The sequence below is a fragment of the Sarcophilus harrisii genome, chromosome 2 (assembly GCF_902635505.1).
Source record: "Sarcophilus harrisii chromosome 2, mSarHar1.11, whole genome shotgun sequence".
NCBI classification, from domain to species: domain Eukaryota; kingdom Metazoa; phylum Chordata; class Mammalia; order Dasyuromorphia; family Dasyuridae; genus Sarcophilus; species Sarcophilus harrisii.
In genome coordinates, this window is record NC_045427.1 from 35,719,172 (window position 1) to 35,745,954 (window position 26,783).

General features: G+C 42.4%; 1 protein-coding gene across 1 annotated transcript; it reads right to left on the reverse strand.

Moving 5' to 3' along the window:
• Positions 1–2,603: 2,603 nt before the first annotated feature.
• On the reverse strand, positions 2,604–21,616 carry NT5DC4 (5'-nucleotidase domain containing 4). The gene is made up of 18 exons (XM_031949221.1): positions 21,596–21,616; positions 21,242–21,455; positions 20,240–20,357; positions 19,349–19,444; positions 18,871–18,962; positions 17,493–17,550; positions 16,660–16,753; positions 16,351–16,404; positions 16,054–16,137; positions 14,887–14,919; positions 13,448–13,555; positions 12,598–12,664; positions 12,190–12,360; positions 10,357–10,408; positions 9,172–9,232; positions 6,085–6,261; positions 5,496–5,558; positions 2,604–3,481 (listed from the first exon to the last, which is right to left on the reverse strand). Exons 1-18 carry the CDS (start codon positions 21,614–21,616, stop codon positions 3,425–3,427), a joined length of 1,620 nt encoding a protein of 539 aa, XP_031805081.1. The 3' UTR covers positions 2,604–3,424.
• Between the last annotated feature and the right edge of the window lie 5,167 nt (positions 21,617–26,783).

Sequence of the window (26,783 nt, forward strand, 5' to 3'; positions counted from 1 at the left end):
TATATGAACACAATTCCAAAACATTTTCCACACAAAAGTCAGATCTGAACAACTGAAAGAATATCAAATGCTCACGATAGGCTGAGCTAATAAAAATGGCAATTCCACCTAAACCTACTTAACCCAGTGCCACACCAACCTGCTAAGAAATTAATTACTTAAATCCCATTTCTTCTCTCCAATTCCTCTGCCCTCCATACACTTTTTTTTAGGGATCATAAACTTGTAGACTGACTCTGGGATCCTGGGCAAGTCATTTAATTTCTCAAGGATCTAAGCAACTTAATTACCAATAGGTATGGATTGGAAGAAAAGGTTTTCTCATCTGGCAGTTCCCTTTGTTATTATTACATTGTTCAAGTTGTATTCAACTCTTTGTAACCTGATTTGGGGTTTTCTTGGCAGAGATGTGGAGTAGTTTGCCATTTCCTTCTCCAGCTTATTTTACAGACAAGGAAACGGAGGCAAATAGGGTAGGGTCACACAGCTAGAAAATGTCTGGGGATGAATTTTAACTCATGAAGATGAGTCTTCTTGACTCCAAGCCCAGTGTTCTATCCACTTCACCCCGTAGCTGCAGAAGTTTCCTGGACCAATGAAATCATGTGTCTAGTTCCTTTCCCTCTGCCTAACCTGGTAGAGCAGAACTACAAAACAGTGAGTGGGTTGGGATTTGGGGCTGGTTAGACAATTGGATAGTTGGTTAGTCGAGTGTGGTTTTTTCTGAAGTTGTTTTAAGTCTTAGAAACTTGTAAGAGAATTACCTTGAGGGACCTGGTGATGAGAGTTCTTTTAAGGGGATTGTGGGATACTCACCATCAGTACCTGAAGCTATGTGAGGTAACTTTTGCCGTCAATATAAGAAGAGGAAGTGTTTTGCAAAAGGTTTTTCTTTTTTTTTCTTCTTGTTTTAAAAAGACTTTTCCTTGCCCAAGGACTCTAGGAAGGGGAGGAGGAGGGAAATGAGGTAATTTGGAGGATTCAGAGTCAATTTTCTCATCCAGCAAAGTCTGCATCTTCATACTTAGTGGCTGGCTGACCCTGGACAAATATTTTGATCTTTCTGTTTTCTCATCAGTAGAAAATGGGGATAACAGCACGTACCTTTCTGCCTACCTTTACTAATCTTGTGAAACAACATTTCTAAAGTATTTTATAAACCTATTATCTTCCCACAAGGAGAGTGGAAAGCTAGAGAGATCAGGGTTCATTTTATTGTCGTCAACCTTTCAGGTCCAGGATAGAAATTTGCATATGAGTAAAGGAAGAAATAATTTGCCAATTAAATCCTGGCAAAAGTTAATGGGATGAACCAGAAGAACTCTTCAAAGTTTTTGTTTCTGGTTTTTGAAGTCAGAATCTTTCCTGCCTGGAAGGAGGAGCTAATGAATTGCTCCCCAACATGACCTTCTAATTGGTTATTTTTGTTTTGTTGAGTTCACTTCCAAGACCTTCTAAATGGTTATTTTTGTTTTGTTAAGTTCACTTCCAAATCCAATTGATTCTAAACCAATGTCTGGCTGTGAAGTCAGTCGTGTCGCCAAGGTCACACAGATACAAAGGATCTAAGACTGGATTTGAACTCTGATCTTTCTGCACCCAGCTACTTCAACAGTTGCAAATCATTGAAAATGAGCCTCAGATTCTTAACTATAAAATAAAGAGGTTAGAGATTTAAAACAAAAAGGGGGAAACCTACTTGTACACAATTATTTATAGTTGCTCTTTTTGTGGTAGCAAAAAATTGGAAATTGAGGGGATGCTCAATTAGGAAATTGCTGAACAAGTTGTGGTAGATGATTGCAATGGAATACTATTTTGCTGTAAGAAATAATGGAAAAGGGAATGTCAGAAAAAACCTGGAAAGACTTACATGAACTTAAGCAAAGTGAAACAAGCAGAACCAGGAGAGCTTTGTACACAGTTACAATACTGTACAATGATCAATCGTGAATGACTTAGTTGTTCTCAGCAATACAATGATCCAAAACAATTCTACAGGACTCATGATGAAAAATGCTATCCACCTCCAAAGGACTGATGGACTATGAGTACATAATGAAACCTTTTTGAACTCCTTTTTTACTCTTTTTTTAAACTTTTTTAACTTTTTAAATTTTTTTTGGAGTTTTGATATTTGCATCTTCTTTCACAACATCTTATTATGGAAATATGTTTTACATGGCCACACATGTATAATTTTTATCAAATTACTTGGGTCCTCAATGGTGGGGGAAGAAAAGAAAGGTGGAAGAGAATTTGGAACTCAAAACTGTAAAGAATGAAATTTAAATTTGTTCTTATATGTAATTGGAGGGGAAATAAAAATATCAAAATTCAATAAATAAATGAGGATTTCGATTAGATGACCTCTGATGTTCCTTCCAGTTTGTCATCTCTCTAAAAATTATAATAGCAGGAATAATAGCATTAATGGAAGGAGTTTCCACACAGGGAAATCATTGGTCCAGACTTCTCTCCTAGATTCCTCCCAAAGAAAAGTTTAATGATTTTTTTTTTTAGATTTTCAAGTGCATTTTTGTTAAGTAATTGGTATTATCCCCATCTCCAGATAAGAAATCTGAGCCTGAGACATCAAATGACTTACCTAGAGATAAATAGTGTCAAAGATAGGATTTGAACCTAGGGTCTCCTGGACTTTCAAGTCTAGCACTGCCCACCAGGCGGCCTTGCTTTTTTTCTGCCAGTTTCACACCATTGACTCATGTTGAGTCTGCAGTCCACTCAACCCTCTTCCCTCCCAGTTCTTTTTCAGAAGACCTCTGAATCTAGCCCAGAGTACCCCAATACCATGAAGAAACACTTCCCAAGACAGTGATGAATTAAAATTTAAAAAGTCAAAATGATTATTTAATTTTAATAAATTCAAAAATATGATTGTTAGGGTGGCTTATCTAATGTCTAATAATGATCTAGAAAAAGCAGATAACAGACCATAATTGCTAATAATAAACCATCAATGCAAAGAAATCATATATGAAAATAAATGTTTAGAAATAGAAGCAAAGTAATCCTATCCACTAGTGCCACTAGGCTCAGACCAAAGAATCTCCTAAGATTCTCCCCATTGTGAGTGCTTCCCCTTCCCCAATATTTTGTATTTGTTTCATCTATTTACTTATCCTTGCACAGGTATAATCTTTCCCAACCTCAGTAGAATGTGAGCTTCTTGGGGCTGGACTCTCTTTTGTTTTTTACTTTGTCTTTTCAGGGTCTAGCACACAGTAGGTTGAATAAATGCTTACTGAAATAAACAATTTAATTTGATTACCTTCTTTCCCTCCCCCATGCCCACTTCTAAGTTTTCCAGGATCTGAAAATAAGTCCTGAAGTGTCTCGGGTGAGTGAATCCAGGTAAAGTCTTGTAAGCCAATAAGCAGCTCAGTTTTTCCCCCAAGTCATCTCAAGCTTCACTGCCCTGAGTGTTCTCTATGAATCCATGCAGAACATTCGGCATATTCTGATAAAGAGAAAGAAAACAAGATGTTGGAAAATTTCCACCAATTGCTACATGTAAGACCCAGTTTCATTTTACAAACATCTCTTGGGCTTCTTCAGGAGAGTGCTCTCGAGACCGCTGCAATCACAGGTGGATAAACATTAAGTGCCCACTATGTGGCAGAGGTCCAGTTCCTAGCCTCTTAGGTCTATTATGTGCCAGACCCTGTATTGGATGGACACTGAGGAAATGATGGTTGAGCCCTCACTTGCAGGCCTTATAAAATGTGTCACCTTGGACAGCTCATTTAAACTCCCTGAAAGGGAGTATTCATTCTACTGCAGGGAGTACTTTTTTACTTTATGGATCTTAGTAACCTCAGTTTCATATGAGAGGGAAGGACAAGAGAGATAGAGCTATGAGGTTCTAAAAGATGAACAAGAGGCAGCTAGATGGCACCGTGAATAGAGAGAGCACGGATCCTGGAGTCAGGAGGATCTGAGTTCTGAATTCAAATCCAGCCTCAAACATTTAACAGCTGTATGACCTTAGGCAACTTGCTTAATCCAATTGCCTTGCCCCCCCCCCCAAAAAAAAAAAAAGAATTTAAAAATGAACAAAATGCAGTTTCATTAATCAAAGGAATGTGAAAAGGAACAGAAATACCTCTTAGAAAATCCCCTGAAATGTTCTCCCCACTCACCTCCTTCTCTCAAAATGTCTCAGTTCTTTCAAAACCTGATTCGAAATCCCTTTATGTAAAAGGTTTTTCCTGACTCTTGTCACTTTCAACCGGGTGGTTGTTTCCCTTCATCCTGAGATAAGTTTATATCTATTGCTTGTTTGTGTATATGTTTCTCCACAGTAGAATGGAAGCTCCTTGAGGGCAGGAATGATTATTTTTGTTTTTGTATCTCCTGAGAGTAGCACATAGTAAGTGCTTAATTCGTGCTTATTGAATTGAAACTGAATTACCTATAGTCCTTACCCTATCAAAGGGTACAAAGCAGTAGTTCAATCATTTAATTATTGAAAAAATGAATTTGTCTGACAAAATACCACCAAAGAACTTGGATTAATTTGTGTATTAGACATTCTAATGTTGGGACATTGGAAACTCTGCAATCTGCTTTGAAAATGGAGACAAATACAGATTACAAGTGCACTTCAGGGCTGATGTTACCTTGTCTCAAATCTTGTAAATATTTCCATTTTCCTTCCAAAGACCAGCCCTAAAGCAAGGCTCTCTACAATGGGCCAGGAGTATCTGTTAAGTAGTGTCTAGCAGCTGGAGGCTGAACAAGCCTCCAACACTGACAAAGTATGGAGTAAATTGGATTCCTACCAGGAGATCCTTCTCTCCCCTTTAGCAGTGAGTGAGCATTTGCCTGGATTTTCCTTTGAGAAATGAGTCTAAATTGACATAGCATGTTTAATTTACATGGCCACTAGCAGGTAGGATTCCTCCACCAGCCAGTGTCTCTATGCATTAGTAGAAAATGGAGAAGCGTATTTAAAACCTTCTTTTCACTTTCCTCAGAAATATTAAGAAATAACATTTCCCCCAGCCTAAAATTGTTCCCAGATTTCCCTGTTTGAAAGTGGGTAAGATAAAAGAGGACAATAAGACCTTTTATATGGAAATATATTAAAGATTGTAAGGATAGTAAGACTGTAAGACTGGGCTATGGGCCTCTGTGAAAGGGAAATCAGTCCTTTCTCTGTCTCCCAAAGCAAAGCTAAGCCCTCACTGGGAGGAAATCCCTTTGTGTCCTCCAGGAGGACACAAGAACAGACCAGTGCCCAGTTTTGGAATACTAACCCCAAACTGTATTGAACATGGTCCTTCCTTTGTTCAATATTCTGATAAATATTATCAGAGAGATATTTACCTCTGATAAATATCAGAAAGAGAGAGATCAGAGACATAGGTAGGGATGGCATGGGGAAGCCATTGCAATAACATTTTCCTCTTCCCCAGTCCACTTCCTTCCTCAGCTTAGCCTCTAGAGCTGCTAATAGCTAGGTCACTCACCCTCTGGCCCTTCACTGGGTCCTGAGCATTCTTCTCCAGCTCCACCGCAGATTCATGAGGCATCTACAAGAAAGGAGGAAGATGGAGATCTGACTGCCTGGGAGACTAGAAGGAGAGGTCAAGGGAACCCCTGAATGATGGGAATCAACCCCCATGGTGGCCGCTGCTGCCTCCTTCACCTAGGAGCTGCTAAGGAAAGGGAACCCTACTTATTCACTATACAGGGGGCAAGAGCACAAGAATGGCTCTGCCTGAGGAAGAGAGGAAGGAAAGAGTAAATGGTTGTGTCCAACTATGATCCCATTTGAGAATTTCTTGGCAGAGATATGGGAGGGTTTGCCATTTCCTTCTCCAACTCATTTTACAGATGGGGAAACTGAGGTAAAAAGGATTAAGTGGCTTGTCCAGGGTCACACAGTTAGGAAGTGTCTGAGGTTAGATTTGAATTCAGGTCTTGCTGTGTATCACCTAACTGAATAGACTCTCACTTCTCTCCACATCTCAAGACCCCTTCATTAGCCACCATTTTTTCCTCCCCTGATAAAGGTGCCCCAGAGCAGAAGTGGGGGCTCTCTACAGGGTTACCCACCAGCACTGGGGTGTCCCTGAACAAGCAGCTGAGCGGGTAATGCAGGAGGTTAAGGATGGAGGAAGAGTAGAGGTCCGCGTATCGCATCAACTGGCTGGCAAAGAGCGTCTGGCGGAATCCACAGCGGAACAGGCTTCCCATCTTGCTGTAGCGAAGGTCTATCTCCCGGGTCACCCTCTGGGCAGGAAAAATGGTGCAGGTAAGCACTCCCAAGGTAGCAGGCACCCCTCCCTGGTTCACACCAGGACCTAATTCTGAGACATCACTATTCTCAGTTCTACTGCTACTATTCTGGGCTGCCCCTACGATGATGATGATAATGATGATGATGATGATGATGGTAGTTCATATGTTAAGCTATGTGTTAGGCACTACTGAGCACTTTATGATTTCATTTGATCCTCAAAGCAACCCTGGGAGGTAGGTCCTGCTATTATCCCCAAGATACAAAAAGAAGCAAAAGACAGTTCCTGCCCTCAGCAAGTTCATAGTCTAATGGAGGAGATCCCAAACAAATATGCACAAAGGAACCATATATAGGATAAACAGGAAATAATTAAAAGAGGGAAGGTTCAGGAATTAAGAAGGGTCAGATGGGGGGTGGGGAGGAGGAAGGTCAGGCTTTGTGCAGGAGGTGGAATTTTAGTGTGATGAGGCTCATAGACTTTCAGATAGAATTGGAACGGACCTTAGAAGTTATCCAGTAGAGTTCCACACCATCATTTTATGGCTGGACAGGCTGGCCTCTGGAGGAAAGCTCCAGACCAGCCATGCTTTTCTCTCTGGCCTTTGTTTCAGCTGCCTTTTCCCTTCACCTCTGAAGCCACCTTCTCCCACTGGTGAGTTCTCCCAGAGCCTCCATTTTGGGGGTCAGGCCCAGGCCAACCATCCTTCATTCCCCAGAATTCACTACCACAATAAGGGTAGAAACTGCCTTCCCTTCTCCCCTTCCCTGCCTTGTATCTGTGTCCCCAACACTTAGCACAGTACCTGGCACATAGTAAATGCTTAATAAATATTGGTTGCCTGGAGTTCAAGGAAAATCTGTCCAAGGTCAAACAGCTGATAAGCATAGATAAAAATTTGAATCCAGGTCCTCCTGACTCTTCAGTCCAGTATTTGTGTGTGTGTGTATATGTGTGTGGGTATTGTATATATGTGTATATGTGACAGAGACAGAACAGACAGCTAGATAGATAGAAAGATATGGATGATAGATAGATGGGTGGATACATAGATGGTTAGATAGATAGACAGATGGATAGATGGATGCATGGATGGATAGATAGATAATGGATGGCTGGATGGGCAGGTAGATAGATAGATAGATGGATAGATAGATAGATAGATGGATGGATGGATAGATAGACAGAGGGATGGATGGATAGAAGATAGATAGATAGATAGATAGACAGATGGATAGATGGGTGCATGAATGGATAGATGATGGATGAATGGATGGGGGGGAGATAGACGGGATGGATGGAGGATGGTGGATGGAAGGGGTGGTAAGAGATGATAGAAGATAGATGATGATGGATGGAAGAGGATGGATGGATGGATAGGCAGGTAGGTAGGTAGATAAATAGATAGATAGATAAAGAGACAGATGGATGGATAGGTAGGTAGGTAGATAGATAAATAGATAGATAGATAGATAGATAGATAGATAGATAGATGGATAGAGAGACGGATGGATGGATGGATAGGCAGGCAGGTAGGTAGGTAGGTAGATAGATAGATAGAGAGAGAGACGGATGGATGGATGGATGGATAGGCAGGTAGGTAGGTAGATAGATAAATAGACAGATGGATAGATGGGTGCATGAATGGATACATGATGGATGGATGGATGGATGGGCAGGTAGATAGATAGATAGATAGATGATAGATAGATGGATGGATAGAGAGATGGATGGATGGATGGATGGATAGGCAGGTAGGTAAGTAGATAGATAGATAGATGGATAGAGAGAAGGATGGATGGATGGATAGGCAGGTAGGTAGGTAGGTAGATAGATAAATAGATAGATAGATAGATAGATAGATAGATAGATAAAGAGACAGATGGATGGATAGGCAGGTAGGTAGGTAGATAGATAGATAGATAGATAGATAGATAGATGGATAGAGAGACGGATGGATGGATGGATAGGGCAGGTAGGTAGGTAGGTTGATAGATAGAGAGACGGATGGATGGATGGATGGATAGGCAGGTAGGTAGGTAGATAGATAGATAGATAGATAGATAAATAGATAGATGGATAGATGGGTGCATGAATGGATAGATGATGGATGGATGGGCAGGTAGATAGATAGATAGATGATAGATAGATGGATGGATAGAGAGATGGATGGATGGATAGGCAGGTAGGTAGGTAGATAGATAAATAGATAGATAGATAGATAGATAGATGAATAGGCAGGTAGATAGATAGATAGATAGAGAGACAGATAGATGGATGGATAGTCAGGTAGGTAGGTAGATAGATAAACAGATAGATAGATAGATGGATAGATAGGTAGACAGATGGGGAGATGGATGGATGGATAGATATATAGACAGACACACATACCTACACATATATACTTACCCATTACCTCTCAAATGAGATTACATAAAAATATTTCACAGATCTTAAAGCCTATATAAATAAAACCTGTAGGTTTGGGCCAAAAAGCCCACTTTACCATATTCAATGGAGGGCCCTCAGTCCTAGGCTGGAACCTGGGACAGAATGACAAGAGTTGTGGCTTTGGACGAGTCAACTGAGTAATCTCTCGTTCCTTCAAGGGTTCTAATTTTAAGAACCCATGAGACCTTCTGGCTGGCTGAAGCTCCAAGCTATTTGGCTACTGAGCCAGCAGGGGGTACTGGTGGTCAAGGAGAGGCAAATGGCAGCCTCACTCACTGACCAGTCTGGAGGACTTGGTTCTTCAGCCCTATCCCTTGCCTCAGTAGAAAAATGAAAACTTGGGAGAGTTAGTTCCCCTGCCACCCACACACACACACACACACACACACACACACACACACACACACACAACACACACACACACACCACCTCCCCCTTCCCAAACTGTTACCTGAATCTCTCTCTTGGTAGAACTAATATCTTCTTGCCCACAGCTCCTCCTGTCCATGTGCCTGAACAGGAAAGAAGGACAGTGACCAGGAGTCTCAGAGACCACAGCCCCTTTGCTGTTAGTACACCCCTGAAAGTACCTCCCCATCTCCCTGTCCCCCTATAATCACATATATATGAACAAATTCTTCTGTGAGCTATGCATTTTAATATTCTGAGACTCAGTTTCCTCATCTTTAAATTGGGGATAATGCCAGAAATATCTCCATTCCAGTGCTGTTGTGAGGAGGTATGAGAGGTTATGTGAGATAATATAGTTATGTTTTTCAAACCCAGTTCTCCATCTAGTGCCCAGGAACTTATTTTCTTAATATTTAGAGAATTGTACTCCAGTAAAATTGGTTTTCTTTGTACCACCGATGTATTTTATATATTTAAATGATTCTGAGATTCCAGAGGCTTTACCAAGCCAGGTTAAAAGCTCTTCATCTAGAGCATCAACTAGTCACCTGGAAGTACTTTTCCTCCCAGAAAACTTGGAATTGAAAGCTTTGGCTAAGGTCTGGTCCCAGCTCCTGAGAGGTGGTACCATAGACTCTCCAAGAGAATAAAGGCAGGTATCTGGGGGAGTGGGTGGGGAGTAAGAGTTGAAAAATTGGAACAAGAGGCTTGGCAATTGTTAATGCTGTAAAGTTACCCATACATATAACCTGTAAATAAAAGGCTATTAAATTAAAAAAAAAATTGGAATTCAAAACTTTAAATAAAAATGTTTAAAAAAAAAAGAGAGAGAGAATAAGGGCAGGTCCAGTGGGTGTGGGTTTGTATATCCATATGTGCCTCTGTCTCTATATTTGTTCATCTGTGTATGCATCTTATCTTTATGTCTCTGTTTCTTTACATCTCTTTTTGTTTCTGTGTGTCTTTTCTCCTTCTCTTTCTGTCTGTTTCTGTTTCTCTCTTCTGTCTTTCATTTTCTCTCTCTCTCTCTCTCTCTCTCTCTCTCTCTCTCTCTCCTATTATCCAGGTCTTCCTATGATTGACATGAGTTGTGAGAGGATCAGTGCAAGGTGGAACATCTCCAGGAGACTACCCCTTTAACCCTTTCAACCCCTTCATTTCTCCCCTTCCATCATTCCCCTATCTTCCTCTCCCCAGGAGTTTGTAGACCCTGGGGTTCACTCACTGGTACTTCTCTGCCAAAGTCACTTCCAGCATCTGCAGCTCCTCAAACAAGTCTGAGGAATAAATAACAAGGAATCAACAGGGGTTAGCTTCCCAACTGTCCCCCAGAACCCTTCTCCTGCTGCTGCTGCTGTTGTGGCCACCTCGGTCCTCAGTCCAGCTCTGCTTGCAGGAGGATGACCAAATCACTGAACTTGAGAGTTGAGAGAGCCCTCAGCAGCTACCCCATGTCCAATCCAATCCAGATCTCAAAAAGAATCCCCCCCCGCCCCCCGCCTACAAGCACCTATTCCATTGGCCTTTGCTCAAAGACCTTTAGGAAAGAGGAGACTCATTATGTCCCAAACAACCCATCCTTCTAACATCTCCTCATGCTATCACATACTCAATGCTCCTGTCTATTCCCAGTTCCTTCCATTAATCCCAAGTATCCTTGACTCCTGGCCTTCCCCTTTGCAGATTGTCCTCCTCTGGAAGCCTCCCGACTTCTCAATGTCCTTCTTAAAGGGTGGTACCCAGAGCTGAACCCAGCACTACATTTAGGAGACTCTGGTACAGTGAGAACATTATCTCCTTATGTCTAATGAAGACCAAGATCTCATTAGCTTTCTTGAATAACATGGTTCCTATTGAGCTTTCAGTACACTAAGCACCCCAGAGCTGCTTCAGACAAAATGCCATCTAAGCCCTGCCCCTCTTCCCTCCTTTATGCTCGTGAAGGTACTTAGCACCAGGCTTAGACTGGGGCACATTGCAGTTCACTCCTTTGGGGCAGGAGCAAATGCAAAATGAAGCACCTAGGATCATATATTGGATATTGGAAAGGATGCAGTTTGGCTCTTCTCATTTAGCTGATGACCTGATGGCTTTTACTGAACCATTTCTTTTTTCTTCTTTAGATTAAAGCAAAAGTTCTTCACCTTTTTTGTGATTTGGACCTCTCTGGCAGCATGATAAGGATATGGGACTCTTCTCAGAATTAAGTTTCAAATATTCAAGGAAATGCCATATTTTAATTAGAACTTAATGAAAATTAAAACGTGCTAAACCTTTTTCTGATGCAAGTTCCTAGCTCCTGAAATCTTATCTATCTATAGCTTCTTACGCATCTCCAGTTGGAGATATGAACGCTAGGAGAGAGTTGAAGAGAGGGAGAGATATACTGACAAAAGAGAATGATGTAAAAATGACAAATAGCAATACCATTAAAAATCCTGTAAATGTTTGTTGAATTGAATTGTATAGGGACTTTTATCTACTTCTGGTCCCCAAAACAATAAATTTCCACCAGAGTCTTGCTTGGCCAGAGGAAAGGCATAAGGAGATAAGTAATAAATACTATATAAATAAATACGCAACACTGACATATCTTTTTTTTTTCTTTTTGGTGAGGCAATTGGAGTTAAGTGACTTGCCCAAGGTCACCCAGTTAGAAAGTGTTAATTGTCTGAGACTAGATTTGAACTTAGGTTCTCCTGACTTCAGGGCTGGTGCTCTATCCACTGCACCACCTAGTTGCCCCACAATGCTATATCTTTAATGCTGTGTTCAATTCCTCACCTTTCTCCCCCTTAAAATAATCATAAATTCAGTCTTTGGATTTCCCTGGTCCTTTCTTTCTGACATGACCAACCCAGCCCTCCAGGTATATTTGGGGAAATGAGATACTTGAATCCTTTGCCATGCTGTCCCTGATCTCACCAGTCCATCCTCAGCTTCCTGGCTAGGGCATCTCTCCGGGGTGATGATACCCACCCTCCACCCTTTCCAATAATACTAATTGTTCCTCTTCCTCTCCCTCTCCTCCCCACCTTCCTGCTCCAGTTCTGCCCACCATTCTCCCGGGCCCAGACAGTCAATTCCCGGGTCAGCTCAGGCACCACAAGGAAGGTCCGCCAGCCCTGCCGCTTCTTAGACTTCAGGATGTCCCCAAAGATGTGGTCCCCGATGTACAGGATGTCTTTTCCCCTTATTCCAAGCAGCTCACATACAATATCCGAAGAGCCTAGTTCCCAAAGGAAGGGATAGAGTTTACTGTCCCTCCTCTTAGCACCTTCTCCCCTGGAGCAAAAGGAGTTGCAAAGGGAGCATTAGTCTGCCATTACATATGGGAGTTTCCTATAGTCCTGAGTTCCCTGAATAGGTAGAAAGGAGAGATGGGTCCCCCCAATCAGTAAAATGCAAACAGGACAGTGTCTAAGTTGGGCAAGGAAGGAGCTCATGTCACACAGGGAACTCTGACCTCCTGAGTAGACAGCGCAGTGTTGGTGGGGACCAGTGTAGGTGCCAATTCGCAGCTTCCCAGAGTCCTAGTAGAGATTAGAGAATGGAAGCAAAGTGGGCATTAGAACCAGGCACCCCAAGCCCTGAAGAAAAAGAAATGTATTTTTTTCCCCTCAAGTAAAAGATGTTGCTGATGGAGTAATGGGAAATTACCATACTATAAGAAACAATGAAACAAAAAGCAGAGAAGCCTGGGAAGACTTATATGAGCTGATACAGAAGAACAAGCAGAACCTGGGAAATAATTTATACAGTAACAATATTGTAAAAACAACTTTGAAAGACTTAAGAACTCTGGTCAATTCAATGACCAACCATAATCCCAGGAGACCAGTGATGAAGCTCACCACTCACCTCCTGACTGAGAAGTGGTAGACTTAGGGTGCAAAATGGAACATGCATGTGTGCACATGGCCAGGATGGGAATTTGGTTTTGTCTACTGCTTATTTATTACCAAGGTTTTATTCTTCACTATTTCCTCCTCAATAGAGAATATGGAAAAGTGAGGAAAGAAAATAAATGCTTGTTAAGATAGAGAAACAGAGAGAGAGAGAATGAATTAAGGCAGCTTCAACTGCAGACTCTGGAAGAAGATGGAGAGATTGGACAGTTCCAAGTTCTTATCCTCATCTCTACTCCATCCAAACTTGAGGGACAAAATAGACCTTAGCAGCTCTTGGGATCTCTAGCACTGAACTAGCTTTCCCAAAAGGAAGTATGACCATTGTGATCCCTGATTCAAGGACCACAGTGAACAGAGCCAGCCTCCCACCCACCTCAACATACTCCCTTTTCCCCGCTTTATTACCGTGTTGACCTGTCTCAGCACTGTCCCCTCCGCAAAGAAGCGTGGTTTCTGGGTGTCCACCACAATCAGGTCAAAATAGGATTGCCAGGGCCGAGTCAAAGCTTTCTCCTACGTAGAGGGGCAGTATTGGAGACCCAGATTCAGAGAGCCCAGAAACATACACAATCTCTCTCTCTCTCTCTCTCTCTCTCTCTCTCTCTCTCTCTCTCTCTCTCTCTTTCTCTCTCTCTCTCTCTCTCTCTCTCTCTCTCTTGATTCAGCTCCAAAATTCTGATGCTGACTTGGGTGCATGAGTCCTAGCATTGCGTGCCAACTTGTAGAGAGGCCCATGAAGTCAGCAGTAACACCTGGTTTGTGCGTGACCAAAAGTAATAACTCCCCCTCAGTTTTGCAGAGTCCCTCCCTCACAAGCATCCTATGAGCTGAGTGTCCGGAGGGTTAGTATTCTCATTTTTAGCTGAGACAATTGAAACCCCACGTGGTTAGGCATTCTAGTGAAAAGAAGCTTGGAGTTCAAGTCCAAGACATGGGTCCAAATCTCGGCCATCTCGTTCACCAGCAAAACAAGTGAATTAATAAGCTGAACAAGGTGACCTCTAAGGTCAATGCCTGTTCTGATCCCAATCCATTCACTTCCCTAAGACTCAGTGGAACTCCCAAGACTCCTTCCAGCTCTAGATTTAGATTTCTTTAGATGATCTAGAACACGTTGTTATGTCACTGTCACTCTCACAATCAGAGAGACACACCCAGTTTAACACAGTCACCCGCCCATGGGCACAAGGTCATTCACAGTCCTGCAGACTCTCCCACTGGTTTTCACATGTCTATATTTAGCCAGCCCAGGAAGAAATTAGGAAGACAGTTCTCCTCCCTTGGACCTATGCCTCACTCTGCTAGGTTTTATGGGATCGTATCACCCTTAGATTTAGAGCCTGACACTCATTTACACTTTAACCCCTTTATGAGGCGGCAATAATAGGCCATTCCCCCACCAAGCTTCTTCCTCATGGCCTGGCAGAGAGGGAGAAAGAATAGATCTTAGCTTTAGAACCCAAAAGGACCTCAAAAACAATCTCTTCTGACTCCCCTTAGTCTGTGATTGCCTAAGGGTTTTAGGGTACAAGTTGGAGGCATTTAGAGAAAGGGTTAAGATTTGAACTCAGATCTCCTGAGTCAATAACTAGCAATCAATGAGCCACATTATTGCCCCTTTCGTGCATGGTCCACACCCATATGTCCCAACTAGGCTTCTCACCCTTGGCTGATTGGTCTTCCCAACCATGAGGGCTGGAAGTAGGGAACCACCCAGCGTGTTGGGAATACTGTTCCCTTTGGCCAATCTTCTGGAACAAGGAGGGAAGGACCAGACCCTACCCCCTATTCTTCCCACACACATCCAACCAGCCCTAGCCTCTGGGAAGGCATGGAGCACTCACCTGACCACAGTCAAACAGATAGGTCATGATTGCCTGTAAGGAACAGGAGGCAAGGTCAGGGTGCCAGGGGTCAAACTGGGAGCTCTACAAGTATCATAAGCCTACAAACTACCATTGCTCAAAACTATCTAGCCTTTGCTCCTCTCAGACCTCCACCATCCCACCAAGAAAGCAAATCTCAAGTCACTTTGAAGCCACTCTTAATGTAGCCCCCTTAGAGAAGGAAACAAGAGCCAAAGTTCACACAAGCAGGACTAGAAGCCAGATTTCCTCATCCTCCGCACCCCACCCCACCCCACTCCAGTAACCTTCTGCCAAACTCTCCCCCACTTTCCCTATGTGGACCAAAGCCTTCTTCCACATGGAGAAATAAACATATAAATGAACCGCTGCCGAGCTTGGATCTCATTTCCAGTCACCCATCACTGTCTACCGGTTGGTTGTAAGCATCCCCAGGGCAGATGGCAATAGCCAATATGATGGGTCACAGAAGCAAGGACAGCAGAATTAAACTGGGACAATTTCTTTCAGAGCAAGATAGAAGATCTCATTGGCTTAAGAAATTTCCAGTGAGGAAACTGCTTTGGCCAATGCAGATCATCCAACTCATAAAATTCCCAAGAGTCACAGAATTAGTATGGGTCAGAGCCTGAATCTAGGGCTTAAATCATACAGTCATAGGGTCTTTTTCATTCTACAGATGGGGAAACTGAGGCCCAAGGGAACAGGAGAATTGTGTCATTTAGTTTACACCAGAGCCTTTGGATTCAGAACCCAGTGAAGAGGCCAGTTCTCTTTGAAGCATACCATGCTAACTCTCAAATTCAGTGTTGAGGATGAGAATGAGGATAATAACAATAATAATCATATTTTAAGAGTGTTTTTAAGGGTTTGCAAAGTACTTTACACATATTATCCCATTTGATCCTCTTTTAGCTAGGTGATTTATTATCCTTAGTCTATAGTTGAGTAAATTAAAAATAAGAGAATTAATGTCATTTCTGCAGGATCACATAGCACGCAAGCATTTGAGGCAGGAGTGGAATTCCAGTTTTCCTGACTCCATATCCACAGTTCAACCCATTGTACCACCCACACAAATGGGGCTGCAGGATCAGGCAGACAAGGCAGACATCCTCCCCCTCTCCCATGGCAGTTCATACTCACGTTGGTGTAATTGTAGTTACTGTTAGTGGCCAGAAACACTTTCCCAACTTCCTTCAGCTTTCCTAATAGGAGAGGAATACGGGCCTAGGGCAGAGAGGTAGTGGAGGGTAGAGAATGAGGCTTCCACATTCACCCCAAGCCCCCATCGGTAGACCCCAACTCCTTGGTACAAGGATAAGACCACAGGATAGGTATTGTACTTGGGATTGAGGAGGAAGAACAAAAAATCTTGCTGTGCCCCACCCTGCCCCTCACAGCCTCCTTCAGAAAACTAAGTAAGGAGGAGCCCATACTCACGTCTTTCTCCACATATTTCTCCAAGTTCTCCAAGGTCTTCTCCTTCAGGCAGCCCTGACAAAGGGGAATGAAGATATGTATAGGAAGGAGAGATGGTGAAGGGAGGACAGGGTCAGGGAGGCCATGGGAAAGCAAGCAGGGGAAGAGGACCCAGGCTAGACTTTTTAGAAAAGATACTAGACAGGGAGGGGCCCAGGGGAGAAGGTTTGAAGGGGAAGAGGATACTCTGCATTCTCAGGAACATGGGAAAATCCAAGAAAGGAAGACAGAGATGGGAAGTGGGCAAGAGGGAGTTCAGGGGCTGTTTACTGAAAGATGGACGTTGTCCATGGCATCAGACACATCCTGGAAGAGGCTACGGAAGGACATGAAGAGGTTTCCATGCTGGTAGCCTGTGTCACAGCTAGGAAAACCAAGGAGACAATGGTGAGAGATCATGGGAAAGAGTATTGACTCTGGAGTCCCTATGCTTAGTAGCTTTTACATGTCTTCCCTATTAGATTATAAACTCTTCGAGGGCAGGGACTGTCTTATTTGTATCCCCAGCACTTAGTGCAATGTCTGGTAAGCACCAGGTAAGCACTTCATAAATACTTGCTCACTTGGACTTATGCCCTTGGACAAGCCACGGTTTTCCATTTGTAAAATGAAGGATTTGGACTAGACAGCCTCTGATCCCATGATTCTAAGACACATTCCCAGGTAAAGATGGACCTTCAGTTAGGAAAACCTGATGTCAAATCTAGTCTCAGGCACTTCCTAGTTTTGTGACACTGGGCAAGTCACTTAATGCTATTTGCCTCAGTTTCCTCATCTGTAAAATGAGCTGGAGAAGGAAATGGCAAAACCACTCCAGTATCTTTGCCAAGAAAACCCCAAATGGAATCACAGTGAGTCAGACACAATTGAACAGCAGTTCATGAGTCACGCTGGAGGCTACACTGGGGGCCATACTGCAGGCTACACCATACAGTTACCCTCTGAGTCATCATGATCGTAACTACTATGGCTTGTACCCTTGGAGACATTCTTGTGGACCACCCTCCAGGTATCCCAGAGAGGGGACAGGGAAGAGGACTGTCCCTTCAGTAACTGGCCTGAGGTCCAAAGGCAAAAACCAGATTAGGGATTTTGAGACTCACTTAATGTATCTGGAGCAGTTGGTAAAAAAGTCCACAAGGCAGGCATATAGGTACGTTTCTGCAGAGGGAGCACAAAAGAATCAGTCATAGCTGGGAATCTGCCCCCTCTGTCTTCCCATGGGGCAGGGTCCCACACTAACACCTGGGAGAGATGAGGCAGGCCCCAGTTTAGGTCAAGCCAAGGACAGAAGAAGGAGAAGAACTCTAGAAGGAAGTAGAAAACAGGAAGGAGGCAAATAACCCCACCTTAAATTCACTATGCTTGCACTACTCAGATCCTCCTCTGTGCTTGCCATATTCTAGGCACTTAAAATATGCTTATTGAATGACTGAATCTTTGTCCGCCTCCCCAGCTGTCTCCTATTGGAGTACCTTTCCTCTGACTCCTCTAGTTTCATCTCAAATTCTCAAGTACTTCCTCTGACTTTTCATGTTCCTATCTCCTGATTCCCCTGCTCTTTCTTGATCTCTCTTCCTCTTCTTGATCATCCTAACTGCTGATTTTCCCCACCCCTTTTCATTTGAATTTCCCAGCTGCCTCTTTGCTAAATTCCTTGAAAGTAAAGCCTATTAGCCCTTTTTGTAGTGGCTAGAAACTGGAAACTGAATGGATGTCCATCAGTTGGAGAATGGCTGAATAAATTGTGGTATATGAAAATTATGGAATATTACTGTTCTGTAAGAAATGACCAACAGGATGATTTCAGAAAGGCCTGGAGAGATTTACACGAACTGATGCTAAGTGAAATGAGCAGGACCAGGAGATCATTATATACTTCAACAACAATACTAGATGATGACCAGTCCTGATGGATCAGGCCATCCTCAGCAACGAGATCAACCAAATCATTTCTAATGGAGCAGTAATGAACTGAACTAGCTATGCCCAGAAAAAGAACTCTGGGAGATGACTAAAAACCATTACATTGAATTCCCAGTCCCTATATTTATGCACACCTGCATCTTTGATTTCCTTCACAAGCTAATTGTACAATAATTCAGAGTCTGATTCTTTTTGTACAGCAAAATAATGTTGTGGTCATGTATACTTATTGTGTATCTAAGTTATATTTTAATATATTTAACATCTACTGGTCATCCTGCCATTTAGGGGAGGGGGGGGGGGGGGGGGGAAGAGGTGAAAAATTGGAACAAGAGGTTTGGCAATTGTTAATGCTGTAAAGTTACCCATGTATATATATCCTGTAAATTAAAGGCTATTAAATAAAAAAATAAAATAAAAAAAAATAAAAAAAAAGAAAGTAAAGCCTATTTCATGTTTTTAACTTTGGATGTGTCTAATGTCTAACACAGTGACTGACTTAATAGCAAGCTTGTTGACCGACTGGTTGATTAATTTGTTCCTGATCCCACTTACCTGGAAGGTCGAAGAGAGTATTGAGAATGTGAAATCTTTGCATGTCATCCCGATGAATGAATTTGCTGGGATAAAAACTCCAGATTTCAGCCCTGTGTGAGGGGGAGATTGAGGGAATTGGGGGAGGGAATAGGAGAGCAAATGGAGCAGATATCCAGCTGCTCTTCCCTAACCCCAATTGTACTTAGCATAGAGAGAAAATATGATTCCCAGGGACAGCTGGATGGCATAGTGGATAGAGCACCGGCCCTGAAGTCAGAAGGACCCGAGTTCAAATCTGGCCTCAGAAACTTAATACTTCCTAGCTGTTTGTGATCTCGTAGGCAAGTCACTTAATCCCAAATGCCTCAGCAATACATATACATATGTAATTCCCTTCATTATCTCTATCCATCCTGGGATTCCTTGCTCTCCTAAATGCACACCTTGTTTTCATCCCTAAATCATGAGAGCCCCACAGGCTCCACCCAGCACATACTCAGTGAGGAAGGAGAAGCCATGAGTAGCCAGCAACACGTTTCCATGGGTGTCCACCTTCAACAGGTTGCCATAGAGTTCATCAAACACTAGGCCCCTGCCAAGACAAAGAAAAGAGATAGAGAGCAAGGAAAAGGAGGAAAGGAAAAGAAATACAAAATTTGAAACAAATATGCCAGTCCTAAAAAGAGAAGATGAGGCCATGAGGTCTGGGATCAAAGTTGGAAGTCTCGGGTTACTCCCTTCAAGCCCAGCTCTACTCCCTGTCCCCACTTTCCCCCTCCCAACCCACTGTCCTTCCCTCCTCTAAAATTCACTGCTGTCCCTCTCCATCCCCAAATCCAAATCCTCCTTCCTTTCCCAATCCATGGTCTCTCTCCATCCACTATACTCAGTGCCTTTCTCTCAAATTCACGCAGTTCCTACCTCCCTAAACTTATTGTCTCTCTCCACCCTCCAAATCCAGTTCCTGCTCCCTCAATCCATTGTTTCTCTTTATCCCCCAAACTTGTGCCCTCCTCCCCAAATCCATTGTATTACTCTCTCTCTCTCCCCTACATCAATTATCCATACTCCATATTCCAACCTTTCTCCATCTTCTCCCACAAATCCAATATCACTATCTTCTCCCCAGTCCTTCCTTCTCCAAAATCAGTGTCTCACCATCCCCCTTTAAATACTGTCCCTTTCTACTATATTCCAAGTCCCTGCTTCTCCCAGCAAATGTACTCGCCTTTTCCTCCCTGAACCAGTCTTTCCCCCTTCTTGCTCCCCTACTAACTTCTCTGCCTTTCCCCAAGGTATCCCAAGGATTGTGCATCCCAGACTAGGATCAGAAGTCTGAGTAGCCCAAGATGGAGGAGAGGGCCCTGAAACTAAGGAAGAACAGTACCTGGTAGGGTAGGAAGGATTGTAGGTATAACGGAGAATCTCATGGGGGTAGCCAATGCAGACCAGCCTTTCCAGAAGTAGCTCAAATGCCAGGGCCTCATAATCAGGAGATTTGTAAACTAAAGAAAAAAAGATGGAAGGATCTGTGTTGGACCCTGAAAGTCCATCCCCGCTCCTAATATAAGCCACTCCCACCTCCAAAAGCCTCTGTCACGATAAAGCCAGAGGGCATGATTTTCCTAACACATAGTAGGGACTTAGTAAGTGCTAGTTGGCTGACTGACCATTCTACCCTATTCTACTGACTTAATTGGTAAAGTTGGTCAATGAATTTACTTAGTGTGTTCATTTTTTCTCTATGCCTGAACTTATCTCTAGTCTCTCAAGATGGCAGGGTTACATTTAAGGGGTGATTCCCCCAGACCACACACATGAAACTCACTCATCTACCTAACTTGTAGTTGGTATATAATTAGCTCAGTTTTTATGTGGAGAAGAACTGGACCTATGATTTTATTCGTTTAGGGAAGTCCCAAATGAGGAAACTCCCTGCACCAATACAAACTGGCACCTTCTTTATAACTTAAGAGACTTATTGCAGAGTTGCCTAGGACACAGGGAAATTAAGTGATACAGGGTCACAGGGCAGAGGTTGGGCTTGAACAGGCTCCAAGAGCAATTTTCTGTCCACTGTCCAGCCTGTTCTCCTTTCTTAGCTACCTGTGACCCATAGATGACATCTCAATTTTGTTCATTCATTCAACAAATATTTGTCGAGCACCTACTGTGTGAAAGACACTGTGGAGATGGGAATAAGAAAGGGTACGGTTAGAAAGAGCATAGATTGAGAGTCTGGATTTTAATTCTGGCATTATCACTTACTACAAGGGTAATCTTTCTGAGCCTCCATTCCTCTTCTATAAAGTAAAAGCACTGCACTAGAAGGTCCCTTCCATCTCTAAATCTATGACCTCTCCCCAGGGCCCAGCCCCCAAGTTCCTACCAGCCAGAGTGTAGTCCATGTCGAATCCAAAACATCTTATCTTACCCAGGGCCAGGCTGCGGTTCACAAATACCCTAGGGGGAGAAGGAAATGTGTGGGAGTCCAGCTGGCCACAGAGCCAGCTGTCCAGCCCAGCTCTCCCCTTGGTGACTTCCTCTCTGTATCCCACTCTCTCCAAAGATGAGTCAGGAACGTTGGAGGAGCAGTGTTGGTGCTTAGATACACAAGGATGTACCCAGAGGGAATCCAGGACATTGGGTAGGAGGAACCCACAGAATGTGAGTGGATCCTTGGCCACAGGCTGTCTCTAAGTCTGTAAATCAGCTAGAGGCATCAGTCTTCTCGCTTACTTACCCTCCTAGGGTTATTAGCCATTACCACCATTCATGAATTCTACAATCAAGCTAAAATGACCTGCTTTCTAAAGCTAGATGACACTATAGATAAACTGTTGGGTCTGGAGCAAGGAAGATCCAAGTTCAAATCCAGCCTCAGACCCTTACTAGCTGTATGAACCTGGGCAAGACTACTTTAGTTTCCTTAACTGTAAAATGGGAATAATAATAGCCCCTACCTTCCCAGGTTGTTGTGAATATGAGCTAATTGTGAAGGATTAACACAGTGTCTGGCTCATAGTAGGCGCTTAATAAGTGCCTATTTCTTTCTTTACATGTGATATCCCATCTCCCATTTCTATTTGCATAGGCTCTCCCCCACCCCTGACTGCATTTCTTCTTTACCTCCACCTTTCAGAATGCTTTGGGATCCCATTTGGGGTTTTCTTGGCAAAGAGACTGGAGTGGTTTGCCATTTCCTTCTCCAGCTCATTTTACAGATGAGGAAACTGAAGTAAATAAGTTTTAAGTGACTTGCTAAAGGACTTGCTGCAGTAGGGGAGGGTGATTACAAGACAGAGACATTAATGTATAAAAAAGTTTTTAACTCTACTGCAGCATTCCCCAACCTAAAAAAAAAAAAAAAAGTGAGAGGCTTTGGATATCTCATTTCATTACAAGACCAACAAGCCAATGACCTTGCCTTTGAGGTATAAAATGTACTCATCCCTTTGTCCCTAGAGGAACAACTACTTCTAGATCCCTTAAGGAGTAAGGAAGGTAAAACTGACAAATTGAAACTAATCATCCCAACAGCAACTCTAGAGAGTCTAAATTCAGAGGCTTTTGGATCTAGAAGAAAGTGTCAAATAGGAGAGAAAAACCTTTTTCTTTCCTTTCCAGCTTTAAAAGCCCCACTTTTGGGGATCAATTTCAATTTTGTCACTTTCACTCCTCCTCCTTTCCTGGAGCCCCTGGGGGAAAAGGAGGGGGGTGGGGGTGGAGAAAGGTGTGTATGCAAATCCTTGCCCTGGAGGTAAGTTTGGGAGCTCACAGCATCTCCAGCCAGCAAGTACTGAGGTCTTCAAGCCTCCCATTTTATTTAGAAGCCCTCTCTTACAATTTCTGGCTTTTCCCTTTCCCTTTTGGGTTGCTGTTTTGGCCTTTGATGACTTTTACTGTAGTCTATCCCAATCACCCCCTCTAATGCTCTTCCCCCAAACCCCGACCTTTCTCTCTTTCTCTCTCTCTCTCTCTCTCTCTCTCTCTCTCTCTCACACACACACACACACACACACTTATCTCTCCTAAGAGAATGTAAGTTCCCTACACAAGATTTTGCAAGGGCCACTGTTGAAAAATTATCCGTGCATACATTTTAAAAATAAAAAGCTTTAGAGAGAGAGAGAGAGAGAGAGAGAGAGAGAGAGAGAGAGAGAGAGAGAGAGAGAGAATGTAAGTTCCCTGATGAGAGGAATGAAAGTTTTTTGATTGTATTACAGAATTCCTTCTATAATGGATTCACACTCCTCTATGGCCCCTCTCAGCTCTGTGATGACTATGATGTTTGGCTCCCACCTAGAAGCACCTTTGCTGACCTAAGTTACAATATCTTTTATGGATAATTAGTCATAACTATGGGCTAGGGCCCTATTAGTGTAAAATTCTAGTGTGTAGTCCTTAGGATATGTGGGTCTCTGTAAATGTGTATTAGCCAAGGTATTGTTCGTGTGTTGTAGAAGGTAAGGTGGTATGTTGGAAGTGTGTATATCTCTATACGAATGTGACCTCACCTAAATCACTTATATATGTAAGAGGTTCATGAAAGTATCATATTCAATATGAGTAAGGAGAGCCAAGAGTATCTTTGTCAGGTACAAAGTATATGCTTCCTTCCCTCAGCCCCAACCTTAAACCCAAAATATCTCACCGCTGGTTCCAGTCCTTCTTCAGCCCCCAGGAAGACACCAGGCTTTCAGGTTCTTGAGTGAGGTCTCCATTGTTCAAAGCAGCCATTTCTACCCAGAGCCAAGGCAAGAGATGACTGTCTCCTCTGCCCGCTGCCTCCACACTATCAGCACGACCCAGCTGGTCAGCTCCTGGTCAGACCCTCAGGACAACACTGACCTAGAAGGCCACACCCAACCCCTCCCATCACCCTCATCCCCCATCTCTCACTGTCCCTCAGCAAGTCATTTTTTCCCCCAATCAGATTATATCTAGAGTATATGTTCAGTTCTGGGGACTATATTTTAATGAAATGGTGACTGAGATCCTTAAGAGTAAAAGATAGTAGAGAATACCCCACCTGCCTGGTAAGTCCATGGCTTCAAGGGTTAATTGGGCCCAATTCAAATTATGAAAGTATAATGAAAATGTTCTGACCCACTATCCCAGAGCTACATTGTTAAACTACATTATCTCCTCAGGGATATAGAAGTTCTCTGCGATGTTTGAGAATACCTCTTCTCCAATGCCATCAGCTTAAGCCCTCACCAGTTATGAACATAATTCCCTGCTCTCCACAGTTAGGTGCCAGTAACTAGCCTCCAATTTTTTTTTTTTTTTTACATTGGGAAACTTACTTCAGTGGCATAATAAGAACCCAAGTACAAACGTTTCTCCTAAAACAATTAGTAGTGCAGACTCTCCTATATTGTCCCAGTCTTTATGAAGAATAGACTCAAATTTAGCTCAATTACTATATAACATTGATTCCCACAGAATTCAAAGTCTAGACATGGAATGGCTGACAGATAAAATCCCTTCTTAACCACCTTGAACTGGACCCTGGAGGTTATTCTTGTTCTTTGGGGCATCAATAGTGGGCTTACTGCAAGATCTATGCACAGAATAATGAGGCGCTCACTCTACTGACCTTACAAAACTCTTAGGATCAAATTATTCCAATCCATTCATTTAAATTGAGAAGGAACAAATGCAGAAGGAGACAAAGACTCAACTGTATTATAGGGCCACAGGACCTCAGAGAGAAGGTTTCCTTATTTCTTTCTCCCTAGATGCTGTGAAGGAATGAAGTCAAAGACATATGCCAAGACTGATTAGCCAAACAGAATGATAATGGCCCAGGTTCTCCTAAACACATCTGACTGTGCAGGCTCCAAAGTCTCTCCAAGGAACTTCCATTGACATTATATGTCATCATGATTATACCAGAAGCAAGTTCTTCAGGATTTTACAAGTAGAAAATTTGCATTAGTTGTGCATTCTGGTGCAATCTGAGCACGCTTCAGACCTTGTTGTATATTTAACACCAAGGGTAAGAGATTGCAAAGAAGTTGAATCTACTTATTTTTGTCTATTTATCTATTTATTTATTTGTTTGTTTGTTTTGCTGAGGCAATTGGGGTTAAATGACTTGCCTAGGGTCACACAGCTAGGAAGTGTTAAGTGTCTGAGATCACATTTGAACTCAAGGCCTCCTGACTTTAGGGCTGGTGCTCTATCCACTGCTCCACCTAGCTGCCTCCAGAATTTGAATTTATAAGGGAGAATGCACTGAATTTGGAATCAGTTTAAATCCCAGCTCTGACACTTATCACCTTGCATGACCATGGACAATTCACTGCACCAAGTTGGGCCAATTTCCCCACCTGCAAAATGACTGAATGGCCTCTGAGGTATATAGATCTATGATCTAGCTTTAGTTCTACAGCTCTAAATCTACAGTCTTAAGAATCTGTCCTAACTGTAATAAGCACCTGCCTCCTACAACTTGGGCTGAGTTCCACTTAGCTCTGTCTATTCTGAGGTTCAAAATGTAGTCTCATGCTTATTCAAGATTCCATAAATTTGTCACAATTGGCTCATTACTTTATCCCCATCTGGAAATATGGGAAAATATCCAAAACTATAAGTTCTGCCTCATTTCTCATTAAGATTCTTATTTCCTTTCCCACTTCCTAAAAGGAAATTTCCCCCCTTCCCCCATTAAGTTTAAAATATCTTTACTGCAAGAAATTATGATTAAAGACAATAATAAAACTATCAATGTGGCACACTATTGAAGAAAAGGATCTGCCATTTTTATACCCAGTAGCAGCTATCATCTAGTGCCCAGTTAATGGTTAAATTCATAATTTGATTTTTCACAAGGGAAAGAATGCTACCAGAAGTCACTGGCAGAGGAGAGCTAATGTTCACTCCTTTCTTCCCTCAAATTATAAAAATCACAAAATGGAGAGATATATTGTCTTATCACACCCTAAGTGGCTTATTAAGCTGTTCATCAAAGGAGTCAGCTTCAAAGGATATAGAATCTTTTCTTTCTTTAAAAAAGAAAAATATTTTCTTTTCCTAAGATCTGCTATATGTTATCTGTCTCCTTCCATTTCCATTCTCAATCTTTATTAATCTGACAGCTTTTTTTTTTTTTTTTCTATTTTCTTCTCTGGCAGGTCTCTTTGGTATCTCCAGCACACTGGTTAAGTTATTATTGCTTGTTTTTCTTTATCTTTTCCCTTTTTGATATTTTGTGTTCCGATTTTTCCTTCATTGATTGTGTTTGTTGTATAATCTTGAATGATCCTGACCATGGCTGCATGGTATGGGATCTATTTCTTACTTATGGCATTTTTTCCTTAGATCCAGAAGCTCTGGAATCATTTTGCTGAGTATGAATAGAATGCTGAGCCTGGAGGTAGGAATTCATTGTTGTTCAGTAGTTTCAGTCATGTCCAACTCTTCCTGATCCCATTTGGGATTTGCTTAGCAAAAATACTAGAGTGCTTGGCCATTTCCTTCTCCAGATTATTTGACACATGAGCAAAGTGAGGTATAGAAGGTTAAGTGATTTGCCTATGGTCACAGCTAGTAAGTGTCTGAGGCCAGATTTGAACTCAAGCTGGTGAGTCTTTCTGACTTCAGTCTTGACATTCTATCCACCAGGCCACTTAGCTACCCCCAAAATATATATTATCAAGAAAAGCAAATTCCCTCATTGTTTACATCCAAAAATTATTTGAAAAATGTTTCCTTTTGTATTTCAAGTCCTTCACCCTCTATCAGGAACTGAATATCATGTTTTACCATGAATCTTCTAGGATCTTGATTGGTCATTGTGTTGAGCTGAGTTCTCTTTCAAAAATTATTTGCCTTTTCAATGTTTTTTGTCATTGTCCAAATTATTTTTCTGGTTCTTGTCACTTTGCTAGGCATCAATTCATATGTTTGCTCAAGTTTCTTTG

Bases quoted from the DNA above. Each gene is read 5' to 3' on its own strand.
- NT5DC4 (XM_031949221.1), bottom strand. From the start codon at position 21,616: ATGGCTAATAACCCTAGGAGG. The intron at 13,556-14,886 runs GTGAGTGCTCCA...CCCTCTACGTAG, and splicing joins ATCTGTTTGACTGTGGTCAG to GAGAAAGCTTTGACTCGGCC. The intron at 3,482-5,495 runs GTGAGTGACCTA...TCTCTTTATCAG, and splicing joins ACCCAGTGAAGGGCCAGAGG to AATATGCCGAATGTTCTGCA.